Source organism: Coregonus lavaretus (genome assembly GCF_964263955.1).
Source record: "Coregonus lavaretus genome assembly, chromosome: 18".
NCBI classification, from domain to species: domain Eukaryota; kingdom Metazoa; phylum Chordata; class Actinopteri; order Salmoniformes; family Salmonidae; genus Coregonus; species Coregonus lavaretus.
Genome location: NC_140005.1, coordinates 26,402,076 through 26,415,868, shown reverse-complemented (window position 1 = coordinate 26,415,868; position 13,793 = coordinate 26,402,076). Strand labels below are relative to the sequence as shown.

The window sequence follows — 13,793 nt, the reverse complement described above, 5'->3', positions numbered from 1 at the left end:
CCACAGCTTTTCAATCCTCCTTCCCATTTAACAAAAAGGCAATCATAGAGAGGTCAGATGGAGCTAAACTCTACACACACCCATCCTCCACTTAGTCATTACACTTTCTGTCGCTGACAGCTGGAGATGCCTCAATTCCACTGTGAGGAGGCGGGATGTGGGGTGTTTACAATGCCTGTGGGTGGTACAGTAGAACTGGGGCCAGCCTGACAGATGGCTGGATGGCCAGCCACTCTGAGAAAGGTGTGGTGGGGTGACGACTAATGACAACACAGATATGCTAAAATCGGGAAGATGAAGACACAGAAATAAAAACATCCTAGTATTTATTTTAAGTCTCTACAGGCCTATGACACGTTGTCAGCAAGTCTCACAAAGCCCTTTTCTGAATGTGAAACCAGGCTGAATATGTGTGTTTCTCAAGAGCTGCAGTAGTGTCTCCTAGGCTTGGTGGGATGCTGCATCATAGTCTGTGACATGTCATCTGCTCGAGTCCTGACTGGACATGATCCGTCTCTGTGGCCTGGGGAGGGAACGGAAACGGTGTGTCTGCAGCTCCCAGCCTGAGTGGAGATGACAGCAGCCGTTTACCATGCAGTAACAGGAAGGCATGTGCCTCAGGCTGTTACGCACGCCATGCACGCCACACACGCACACACACACACAAGGCACCAGATTGGTGTTTTTCAAGACATTCACCACAGAATGAGCTTGATGCAGTAAAGTGTCAGAAGTAGGGCTGTCCCCGACAACAACAAAAAAATCTTAGTCGACCAAGAGTCGACTGTTCTTTCTACCAATAGATTTAAAACATGTATTTTTCCATATATAGACACACCCCTATGTTTGAATAAAATTATACTGTATGTAGGCTACTGAACTTGTCTGACGCTTTAAGCACTACGATTAGAAATGAAGACACATATTACTAAAGAGGGAGCTAGAGATCAATATAGCTTAACCAGAAGAAAATAACCTGTTCCCGACCGTCCTCCTGACCCCCCCCTCCTCCAGCTGCTTGCCGTTAAGCTCATGAATTTGCCAGTAATAGGCTACACCAGTGGTCGGCAACCTTTTCCATTTGGAGTGCCAAGTTATTGTACCATTTCTACTGATCTGCGTGCCAGTTATGATTTTCATATGCACATTTTCGTGGAACAATTTAATTTATAAAAAGTCTTAATCTCAAAATCAATGTCATGTGGTTAATCAAAATTCTATCTAAATGAAAACGATACAGATCTAAAAGTAACTTCTATTGCCATTATATAAAAATAGCTGATCTTTTCTCTCTCTCTCCTCTCTCTCTCTCGCACTCCTTCTCTCTCTCGCACTCCTTCTCACACTCCTCCTCTCTCTCTTTCTCTCTCTCTTGCACTCCTTCCCTCTCTGGCTCAGGGCAGGGGCCCAGGCATGAGGAGCAGGTGGCTGAGTGGGAGTAGGGTCTGTCTGGGCTCTGTCAAGGTTTAGGGAGGTCACATTTTAATGGGCTCTCTTCTCCTCGCCTCAGCCTGGCCTGCCCCTGTCAGTCATGGAGAGTATTACACTTTTTTATTTATTTCCTCTGCTCTCCCTGTTTGGTTGTCTTCAGGGCAGAGCTTCCATGTAGTCTATTTGATACGACTGCTGGTTCTGCATGGAAACTTTGAGAATGATGAGGCTTGTCATGTTCTCAGGTTAAAGGAAAGACTGTGTTTGATATGCTTGGAGCAGTGTTGTTGGGAACATCAAGGGAGTCTTGAAGTCTGGGTAATGGTGATCCACCGTGAGCAGCACCATGTCACTAGCTGATTCATCCTGAGGATCACACAAACTCTGGATAGTCTTTTGTTTTCTGGGAAGAGAGCGGAGAGGGGAGGAGGATGCAGGTGCGAAGGAACGGCAGATACAAGCACCGATGGTCCCTGTAATTTGCTGAACCGTACTTTTTTCTTTCTCTCTGAAGACTGAAATGAAATATGGGCTCAAGGAGATCAGTGAACTTCAGCGATTCTCTTCTCTCTCTCTTTCTCTCCATCTTCAAAAGGCTGTCTCCACCTCCTAGGGTTTGTTCCTGAGGGCATGTTTCTTTTCTTTATTTATATCAGTGAAGCTCTGTGGTGTTGCATTCAATCTCTGTCCACATCACAGGCAGGCCGCCTGAGACCGAGCCGTATGGGGATGGGGGTGAGCCATCAGCTAGGCCGTCTGAGAAAGAGCCGTGCGGGGGAGTGGGGATGGAGGTGGGGGTGAGCCTGAGTCAGGTTACCCATATCTGAGGATCTGGACAGAATGGTGTGTTTTTAACTTGCCCACACAATTGATGATCTGACAGTGGTCTATTGCTCCGCTTCCTCCTCCTTGCCTCCCTCTCCTCCCCTCCATGGCAGATAGAGAGTGCATTCCAGAGTACTCCAGGGGAGGGGAGGGGAAATGTTCCCTGGAAAAGGAAAGGCCCAAGAAATCCTGGGGCTCATGGCATCGATATGGGGGTACTTGAGGTTCTGCCAAAAATCTTCAGGCTCCCGTCAGCCAGCCCAGGCCTAGGTGCTGGGGATGGGGGAGGGGCAGAGTGAGACTGTTTGAACAGAAACTGTAGAAAACAATCTCCCACCATGATGTCATTTTTAGGAGGGTTTTATAAAAGGAGAATGTGTGAATTGTAGGGATGTAACGATTCACTGATATGCATCAGTCCCGGTTCAAATGTTTAAGATATGGTCTGCGGGACCCCGAACCGATCCAATTGTAGCATGCATTGGTCAGAAAATGTATTCAAATGTTACGAATCACCGGTTCACATTTTTTGTTGTTGCTCAAATTACTTTCTTTCTACCTTCTGAAAATAGCTCATATTTTGTAACAACTGCGTCCTCTCCTTCAGTGTCGAAGTAAGCATGTAATTGTGTTGACAGTCATTCATCTATAGTTGAAGTCGGAAGTTTACATACATCTTAGCCAAAAAAAATTTAACTCAGTTTTTCACAATTCCTGACATTTAATCCTAGTAAAAATTCCCTGTCTTAGGTCAGTTAGGATCACCACTTTATTTTAAGAATGTGAATTGTCAGAATAATAGTAGAGTGATTTATTTCAGCTTTTATTTCTTTCATCACATTCCCAGTGGGTCAGAAGTTTACATACACTCAATTAGTATTTGGTAGCATTGCCTTTAAATTGTTTAACTTGGGTCAAATGTTTCGAGTAGCCTTCCACAAGCTTCCCACAATAAGTTGGGTGAATTTTGGCCCATTCCTCCTGACAGAGCTGGTGTAACTGAGTCAGGTTTGTAGGCCTCCTTGCTCGCACATGCTTTTTCAGTTCTGCCCACAAATGTTCAATAGGATTGAGGTCAGGGCTTTGTGATGGCCACTCCAATACCTTGACTTTGTTGTCCTTAAGCCATTCTGCCACAACTTTGGAAGTATTCTTGGGGTCATTGTCCATTTGGAAGACCCATTTGCGACCAAGCTTTAACTTCCTGATTGATGTCTTGAGATGTTGCTTCAATATATCCACATAATTTTCCTTCCTCATGAAGCCATCTATTTTGTGAAGTTCACCAGGCCCTCCTGCAGCAAAGCACCCCCACAGCATGATGCTGCCACCCCCGTACTTCACGGTTGGGATGGTGTTCTTCGGCTTGCAAGCAACCCCCTTTTTCCTCCAAACATAACAATGGTCATTATGGCCAAACAGTTCTAATTTTGTTTCATCAGACAAAAGGACATTTCTCCAAAAAGTACGATCTTTGTCCCCATGTGCAGTTGCAAACCGTAGTCTGGCTTTTCTATGGCGGTTTTGGAGTAGTGGCTTCTTCCTTGCTGAGCGGCCTTTCAGATTATGTCGATATAGGACTCGTTTTACTGTGGATGTAGATACTTTTCTTCCCCGTTTCCTCCAGCATCTTCACAAGGTCCTTTGCTGCTGTTCTGGGATTGATTTGCACTTTTCACACCAAAGTACGTTAATCTCTAGGAGACAGAACGCATCTCCTTCCTGAGCGGTATGACGGCTGCGTGGTCCCATGGTGTTTATACTTGCGTACTATTGTTTGTACAGATGAACATGTTACCTTCAGCCGTTTGGAAATTGCTCCCAAGGATGAACCAGACTTGTGGAGGTCTACAATTTCTTTTCTGAGGTCTTGGCTGATTTCTTTTGATTTTCCCATGATGTCAAGCAAAGAGGCACTGAGTTTGAAGGTAGGCCTTGAAATACAGCCACAGGTACACCTCCAATTGGCTCAAACGATGTCAATTAGCCTATCAGAAGCTTCTAAAGCATGACATCATTTTCTGGAATCATCCAAGCTGTTTAAAGGCACAGTCAACTTAGTGTATGTAAACTTCTGACCCACTGGAATTGTGATACAGTGAATTATAAGTTAAATAATCTGTCTGTAAACGATTGTTGGAAAAATTACTTGTGTCATGCACAAAGTAGATGTCCTAACCGACTTGCCAAAACTATAGTTTGTTAACAAGAAATGTGTGGAGTGGTTGAAAAACGGGTTTTAATGACTCCAACCTAAGTGTTTGTAAACTTCAGACTTCAACTGTATAAGTCATTTTGCATGCCTAACAACCTCAGGCAATATAAGTAGCTTAGTCAAACTGTGCGCAGTTTCACGCGCTGACCAACGAGAAGCAGGCTTTATTAGTTGAGTGACAACCAATGTAATTAGCTAGGTTATTTTTATCAAATGCGCTGTTGAAAAATGTTTTACCAGAATTAAAGTAGCCTAAGCTACCGCTGGAGAAACAACTCATCTGACTATAGCCTACATACTGATCAGGGTTTACATTATATTATATTTTATTTTCATTGTTCAGGTTCACCATCAGCAATAGTTTTTCTTGAAAAAAATCAGTATATATGGTCATTTTTAGATATACAGGATAAAGTTGCTTTTGCTACCTGCACTGCATGGTCGAAGCGGGAGAAGTCGTCCTCAAAACTTCCAAATGCTCTAAAGCATGAAACACACTGAGAATCTCACTGCCGATAGGTACTTATCACAGTGGGAGGCCGTTTCTTCTCTTGCTAGAACAAAAGCGGTACCTGCTGCATGCTGACCCGGTAGCGACAAACCTACCGATTTCTGCTTCTAGAATCCCAATGCTTGTCACTGGCCAACAACTTGACTTTGAGTCAGTCAGAGATCACGAACCCCCACGTGGGGGAGCCAATAAAAGAAAAAGAAAAGGAAAAAATAGGCAATTTTCTCAGTACATCCACAGATGAGCCAGTCACACTTCATATGCAGTGTAGGCTATGGGATGGTAGCTAGCTAAGTGCACAGATGCAATGCACATGACACTAAATACTTCCTCCAAGCTAACAAACCACTGTAGCTAGTATTGACATTATAATTACATTACAATGGATTAGCTAGTTTCCATGAAACAGCTGCTGAGTTAGTGCAGTGTAGCTATGTGGTGCTTGCTAAAAATATGCTAACGTTAGCTAGCTAGCTAAACATTTATCTATTGCGTGGCACTCATTTACTGTCTTTTTAAAAAACATAGTTGATATGGCTGACTTGCTTAAACAAATGTGGTTTCTACTGACAATTGAGATGTACAAACTATGGCATAAGGGAACGACGAGCGGATAAGAGGCAATCCGTAGTTTTGATTAAGATATTAATGAGTGAGCTAGGACGGACGTTGTCAATATAACTATTTGTTCAGCACTTTTGAAATGTACAGCGACAGAATTCAGAACATGGGACGTTCTTACAGTATTCTCCCTGTACACTGTCAGAACCATAGGATAAAAAAAATTAAAGCAGACAATGAAAGCTCTTACAATATTCAATGATTACATTTCTCTAAAACAGGCTATAGGCTACATGTGCACCACCAAGTCAGAACAGTAGGCTAAGTTAAGAGGGGGAAAGGGACCAAATTATTAGGGTGAGGCACATGGGCTACTAACTGCTAACTACACAACATACTTAGTATTACTTTCTTAGCTACAGTATACATATCTCCCTGGCATATTACATCATTTTTGGACTCACCCTGGTGTTCTGTGCTCACTTGAACAGGAAGGTGGCGTGGCGGTCCTTCTTGTGGGCAAACTTTGTCATCAAAGTCTGTCATTCTCTGGATTTCTGGTGCTTTCAAGACAACTGGGAACAAAGTTGAATCTTCAGGTCAGCGCTCTAGAAAGAGGCCTGAGTTCCCGACTTGGAATTCTGAGTTGGATTACGTTCAAAAAGTATTTTCCCTGTCGGAGCTCGTTTTTTTCAGAGCTCCCAGAAGTCTGAGATTTCCCAGTTCCGAGTTTCCAGTAGTTTTGAACCTGGCAGAAGTCATGCTGGATTGACAGCATGGCCAATGTATTCAACCTTTTTCTGGTGCATGGTGTTGTATGTGAATGTTTATCCTTTAAGCTTGGATAAGAGACCCTTAAACCCAGATTTGGACCACACACCCACTCCACTAAATAGCAGGCTAGTGATTGCTTTGCAATGCTTGCAGTTAGCCACTGATTCCTTCCAAACCACTCATTGTTGAATTTGCGATTTCCAACTTGTTGTGTAATGTTTATGTCCAATGGCCGATGAGCACCGACACGTTTTATCTTCATATGACAAGGATTGAAAAGGATTTGCCAGTAGAAAGCAAAATTAGACCATGTTTGAATGCAGCTTTTTTAAACATTGTTTGCAAACTGATATGTGACACGTATTAATGTCAAAATAACATGCAAAACAGGCAACAAAAAAACAAAACATTTTGCTAAACAGGTGGAGCTCTGGCTAAGTACTGTCGGCAGGCAAATGTTCGACAATCCTACCGTGTGTCTGAGCTTTAAACCATTTGATTATGAGATGGGTGAAATCATAGCAAATTATTAAAGATAAATATTGATACATTACTAGCTCTAACACTATTATTCTGCAAAAATTACAAATACATTCTTTGGGGGATGACGACAAAAACAAACACCCCCCCACCAAAGAAATTAACTAATAGTGGGATGGTACAATCGTGGTCAGAAGTTTTGAGAATGACACAAGTATTGTTCTTCATAAAGTTTGCTGCTTCAGTGTTTAGATATTTTTGTCAGATGTTACTATGGTATACTGAAGTGTAATTACAAGCATTCCATAACTGTCAAAGGCTTTTATTGACAATTACATTAAGTTTATGCAGAGTCAATATTTGCAGTGGTAACCCTTCTTTTTCAAGACCTCTGCAATCCGCCCTTTTTTCCGGATGCCCCAAACAATCGGAAAGGGGATTCATCAGAGAAAATGACTTTACCCCAGTCCTCAGCAGTCCCCCAGTACCTTTTGCAGAATATCAGTCTGTCCCTGATGTTTTTCCTGGAGAGAAGTGGCTTCCTCGCTGCCCTTCTTGACACCAGGCCATCCTCCAAAAGTCTTTGCCTCACTGTGCGTGCAGATGCACTCACACCTGCCTGCTGCCATTCCTGAGCAAGCTCTGCACTGGTGGTGCCCCAATCCCGCAGCTGAATCAACTTTAGGAGACGGTCCTGGCGCTTGCTGGACTTTCTTGGGCGCCCTGAAGCCGCCTTCACAACAATTTGAACCTCTCTCCTTGAAGTTCTTGATGATCCGATAAATGGTTGATTTAGGTGCAATCTTACTAGCAGCAAGATCCTTGCCTGTGAAGCCCTTTTTGTGCAAAGCAATGATGACGGCACATGTTTCCTTGCAGGTAACCATGGTTAACAGAGGAAGAACAATGACTTCAAGCACCACCCCTCCTTTTAAAGCTTCCAGTCTGTTATTCTAACTCAATCAGCATGACAGAGTGATCTCCAGCCTTGTCCTCGTCAACACTCTCACCTGTGTTAACGAGAGAATTACTGACATGATGTCAGCTGGTCCTTTTGTGGCAGGGCTGAAATGCAGTGGAATTGTTTTTGGGATTAAGTTCATTTTCATGGCGTATATGCAAATTGCCATCATAAAAACTGAGGCAGCAGACTTTGTGAAAATTAATATTTGTGTCATTCTCAAAACTTTTGACCACTACTGTAGATGCCCAGTTTCCCTTATGACTCAGCTCCCTACATACACCACAGACTCATACAGCACGCACACACACACACACACACACACACACACACACACACACACACACAGCTCAGACATTTTCAGCTCCATCAGCAGCATATTTGAATTTAGAATGGAAAATGAACGTGTTCATGCAACAAATGTTAGTGCACCGAATTTCATCGATTCGTTTCTCTAATCAAACCGAATCGTTTTTAACTAAAACATATTGTTCCTGTATCGGAGCCCATGTACATTGCATTCGGAAAGTATTCAGACCCCAAGACGTTTTCCACATTTTGTGTATTAAATTGTTTTTTTCCCCCTCATAAATATACACACAATACCCCATAATGACAAAGCAAAAACTGTTTTTTAGAAATGTTTGCAAATGTATTACAAATAAAAAACAGTAATACCTTTTTACATAAGTATTCAGACCCTTTGCTATGAGACTCGAAATTGAGCTCAGGTGCATCCTGTTTCCATTGATCATCCTTGAGATGTTTCTGCAACTTGATTGGAGTCCACCTGTGGTAAATTCAATTGATTGGACATGATTTGGAAAGGCAAACACCGGTCTATATAAGGTTCCACAGTTGATAGTGCATGTCAGAGCAAAAACCAAGCCATGAGGTCGAAGGAATTGTCCGTAGAGCTCCGAGACCGAATTGTGTCGATGCACAAATCTGGGGAAGGGTACCAAAAATGTTCTGCAGCATTGAAGGTCCCCAAGAACACAGTGGCCTCCATCATTCTTAAATGGAAGAAGTTTGGAACCACCAAGACTCTTCCTAGAGCTGGCTGCCCAGCCAAACTGAACAATCGGGGGAGAAGGGCCTTAATCGGGGAGGTGACCAAGAACCCGATGGTCACTCTGACATAGCTCCAGAGTTCCTCTGTGGAGATGGGAGAACCTTCCAGAAGGACAACCATCTCTGCAGCACTCCACTAATCAGGCCTTTATGGTAGAGTGGCCAGACAGAAGCCACTCTTCAGTAAAAGGTACATGACCGCACACTTGGAGTTTGCCAAAAGGCACATAAAGACTCTCAGACCATGATAAAAATATGATCTGGTCTGATGAAACCAATATTGATCTCTTTGGCCTGAATGCCAAGCATCATGTCTGGAGTAAACCTGGCACCATCCCTACGGTGAAGCATGGTGGTGGCCACATCATGCTGTAGGGATGTTTTTCATCGGCAGGAAAGATGAACGGAGCAAAGTACAAAGAGTTCCTTGATGAAAACCTTCTCCAGAGTGCTCAGGACCTCAGACTGGGCGAAGGTTCATTCTTCCAACAGGGCAATGACCCTAAGCACACAGCCAAGACAATGCAGGAGTGGCTTTGGGACAAGTCTCTGAATGTCCTTGAGTTGCCCAGCAAGAGCCTGGACTTGAACCCGATCGACCATCTCTGGAGAGACCTGAAAATAGCTGTGCAGCGATGCTCCCAATCCAACCTGACAGAGCTTGAGAGGATCTGCAGAGAAGAATGGGAGAAACTCCCCAAATACAGTTGTGCCAAGCTTGTAGCGTTATACTCAAGAAGATTCGAGGCTGTAATCGCTGCCAAAGGTTCTTCAACAAAGCACTGAGTAAAGGGTCTGAATACTTACGTAAATGTAATATTTCTGTATTATTTGTTATTTTTTTAGATTTCTAAAAACCAATTTTTTGACTTTGTCAATATGGGCTATTGTGTGTAGATTGAGGGGGGGGACTATTTAATCAGTTTTAGAATAAGGCTGTAACGTAACAACATTTGGAAAAAGATGCACATTCCTAGTAAACACTTTAATTTACAGCTAGTCTCGATAACTGCCTCTGAATAATCTCTTGCACATTTGTCCTTTTTTAACACTTCACATATAATTATTCACTTGAACAATTTGTTTTGATAAACCAAGTTAATTCTCATAGTTTTAAGGAAATTCATATCCTTTCTCCTCTGTGGATAACAGTAGTGTGCTATCTCTGTCTCCCTCTCTGTCAGTGGGTGTGTGTCCTGGTGGTCCTGAGGTCTCACAGGCCCTGTCTGTCTTATCTTCCCCTCACACTTCACTGAAGGGAAGTTCTGAGAGGGCTGGGCCAGACAGATTGGGACATATCTGTGTAGGTCTTTTGAGAGGCTATCTGCTACTCAACTCGACTGACTGGATTGCTTCTGTAGGATTATTGCAATTCTCTATACCCCAACCTTGAAGGTGTTGTGTGTCCTGTGCACCTGTCTCTCCTTAATTAACTGGGAAGGCTGCCTGTGGATGCTTTTGGCACTGCTTTGAAGTGTGAACCCGGGGAAGGAGAGCTCTCTGAACACGTCAAAAGACCGGGAGCTGACAGAAGTTAAACGACTCCCATAAACCTGCCACATATTGCCTCTTAAGACGCGATTCTCCTCTTCCCTTTGACTGGGACTGTGTCTGATGTCTTTAGGCAGGTGACGGAGTCCTACTTTATTGGAAAATGGCTAATCAAGGAGAAGAGTCAGTGTGTGAAAGCTTTTGCATTTATTTGTTTTATTCTTTCCGAAGTCAAACCCTCAATCCTTTTGTCTCCATTATCAAAGGTAATCAAAACTTTTCCTTTGTGAGGAACTCTGTTTTTTCCTTCCGTCGTTGAAGTGTTGAGTGCGCTGGGATTTGACAACGCTCTGCTGTCGTGTCTCGGCATAAAGGTGGCTGTTTCTTCTCTGACAACCTGAGTAATCATCAGAGGAAGGAGGGTAAAAATGGAAATGCAGTTCAGGCATCCATTGTCTCGCATCAAAATGCAAATTGTTGTTTCAGCAACAAAATAAAGCGTACGGCAGTCTTGAGAGCATATTGTAATTGAAAAGAAACGCTGTACAGGCAGATCAGCTTTAACCAGAGTTAAGCCTATTAGTTATCAGAAGTTGCTGTGCTTATTATTTACTGATAAAAATCCGGGCACAATTGTCTTTGCAGAAACACAATGGATGAGTGTTTTAAAGTGTTATCTGCTCGGGAATTGATCACTTTCTCCCAGAGTGAGTTGACGTGCCTGTAAACCTACAATACTTGACACTTAATAATAATGATGATGATGTCTAATTTCTTTTTCAGATGGGGACACTGAAAATGGAGAGCTCGACTTGAGCGGTATTGATGATGATGAGATTCAGCTGGTATGTACTGCATTTTGACATTTATAGGGCATCTTATATTGAAACATCCACTCATTCTGAAATTACAGGATTGCCAGCAAATAATAACTGGAAATGCATAACTAAGGTCATTTATGTACTTCCCTTCACTGCAGTATCTCCTGAATGACAAAGAGGTGAAAATCAAGACTGAGCTTTGGATGAAACAGAACGAAGACTACTTGAAAGAGCAGAAAGGTTCAGCCACACCACACCATGCATATATTGTAATATACTGTTTTGTCTTGACTCTCCTTACTGGTGATTACATTCCCAATTTTAATCCCCAATCCCCATTTATACTTTCAGAAAAGGAAGAGAGGATAGTGAAAGAGAAGGAGCTGGGGATTTACAAGGAGAAGGTAAATCATCAACATCCTGCCAGTCTAAAGAAGCAATGACCTTGGAGTGGCCTAGGTTTGCTAAAGCCCTCTGAGCACTCTCGCTGCCGAGCAGACAGACACAAAGCTCTGGTGTGTCAGTGTGTGTGCATATTTTCCACTCCAATGGGTTTCTCTCTCATTTCACGTCAGGGTTTGGCAAGGCCCAGACCCTTTGTTAGGTCCAACATCTGCGCTCTGGTTTTAACTAGCTAGATTAACTGCAGCGCAACATATAGCTAATGAGGTATGGAGGCTTTGAAAGCACTGATCCAACAACCGTATGCCATGCTGTCCAACGTCACAATCAGCCCCCTCCCGTATACTGTAGCATAGCTAGAGCATCCCTTTGTTGTGCAAAGTATAGTTAACTGTACAGTAAGCTAAAAAACCAATGTGTCCTAAGTAATTGCAATTGACAAGGTACTGCGTGATTTGAAACCCCACTGTGTGCCCTGTAGCCCAAGAGTTCTGGCTACAAGAAGAAGGCTCTGATCCATGCCAGCACGGCCGACGAGGCTATAGAGAAGATGCTGGAACAGAAGAAAATGTCCACTAAGATCAACTACGACATCCTGAAGGAGCTGAACATTAAGCCCAGCACCAGTCCAGCCCGCCAGACAGCAGAGTCCCCGAAAGGAGCCACCCCTGGAGCCCAGAGGCTGACTGGACGATACCGCAAACCCACCAACGTCCCTCTGAGCCTGGGCACACCACTCAGCACCTTGGGCAAGAGGTAGGTGGAGCAGAATCAGTGTGACTCAGTATATTTAATAATCCAACTGCTGTTCACTGTCATATATTATTCAATATATTCAGTATCGGCTGAATAAGCTTCAAGACTGAATGACGGCAGCAGTGTAGAATAAAGGGCAGATGAATAGAAATGTGAGTATGAGGCTATCAGGATTACAGTGTTTTGAATGATGCAACAGTACTTTGTCCTTCTCTAAGGCTCCTGTCGGTCACTGGGGGCAACATGCCCACTTTCTGGCCTGTTGAAGCAATGTTGCTGCTGTTCTTAATAATGATGAGGCTGCACTTTTCCCCTAGCCTGGAATGATCACCAGCGACAGGCAGACAGATGATTCCATTTCCTTTTTTTCCCTGGAAGGCTGTGGACTCTCTCAGCCTGCCACTCACTCCCGTGGGACTCTACTTCCCTGAGAATTACCTTCTCTCTCTGCCAGGATTTGCTTGAGCTCTCATTCGCTCTCTCTCTTTTCCGCTCCCTCTTTCTCAACACACACACCCAAACGCACACATTCAGTACGCTATGATCCACTGTGAGGCTTTCTGCTGAAATTAATCTGTTTCTTCAGCTTTGAGAAAAGTCATTTGACGTTTTCTGTTTGCTTGGTATTACTGAAATTGGTTTCCCAACTTTCCCTCTTTAAACCTCTTTCACAAAATCTAATTTCGGTGAAACCGTCTTGCAGGTGTACAAGTCTTCGACCCAGCCCAGCCTAGACCTAGCCTTTTAGTGGCATAACCAGGTGAGGCTCCTCCCCCCTTCCTGGTGTGGTCAGTGTTACTGGAGTCATCTAGTTGCAGTCCCTCCCTCCTCCCTCCCTCCCTCCAACCAGCCCAACCCTCTGTATACTCTGATCTCACAGGCTCTATAAATAACCCAGCTGGAGTGGAGTAAGAAGGCTATATTTTTTAACAGCACCAGTCCACTACTAGTGGCTCCAGTCAGTGGCCTAGCACTTCCTTGAAAAGTTGCTGTTTACTGTAGGCCTACACATTGAAGACATCCAGTTAAGTGTTTTTTCCGTTATTGAAGAGGGCATCATGGACAAATCTTTTCCCCCTTTCTTTAAGAATGGCCATTTTCCCTCTAACTGTCCACTTGTTATATTTTTTTAATGCATTCATGTCGTGTCAATAAATATTTAATGTACATCATGGTTATTGAATCATTCATTGTACACTTTCAACACTTGTTTTTGCTGAATGTGACTGTGCTTTTCCTAGCAGGTAGCTTTTAAGACTCACATCCACTTGCTGAGAAAAAGCAGAACTTTGCACTTTAGTGTTGCTTGCTCAACAACGAGTGTTTTAACCACAGGACAGGATCACACCATGTAGTAGGTGTGTTCCACGACGCGCCAGCGGAGTGGAACTGACCTTACACAGAGTTGCATTATTTTCCAGAGAACGCATAGAGCCCCGAATTGATTATCATTTTATACCATGGTTAAAATGTAACACATTTTGCCACTAG

The 13,793-nt window shown here is 43.4% G+C and overlaps 1 protein-coding gene across 3 annotated transcripts in view; it reads left to right on the top strand.

Moving 5' to 3' along the window:
• The window catches only part of LOC311145990 (transcription factor IIIB 90 kDa subunit-like), a 54,784-nt gene that overhangs the window by 29,410 nt on the left and 11,581 nt on the right, over positions 1 to 13,793 (top strand). For all 3 annotated transcript variants that reach the window (XM_084182411.1, XM_084182409.1, XM_084182410.1), the window contains exons 13-16: positions 11,107 to 11,168; positions 11,303 to 11,384; positions 11,496 to 11,548; positions 12,028 to 12,302. In XM_084182411.1, the coding sequence (XP_084038537.1) occupies positions 11,107 to 11,168; positions 11,303 to 11,384; positions 11,496 to 11,548; positions 12,028 to 12,302 (472 nt within the window). The remainder of the gene's footprint in view (positions 1 to 11,106; positions 11,169 to 11,302; positions 11,385 to 11,495; positions 11,549 to 12,027; positions 12,303 to 13,793) is intronic.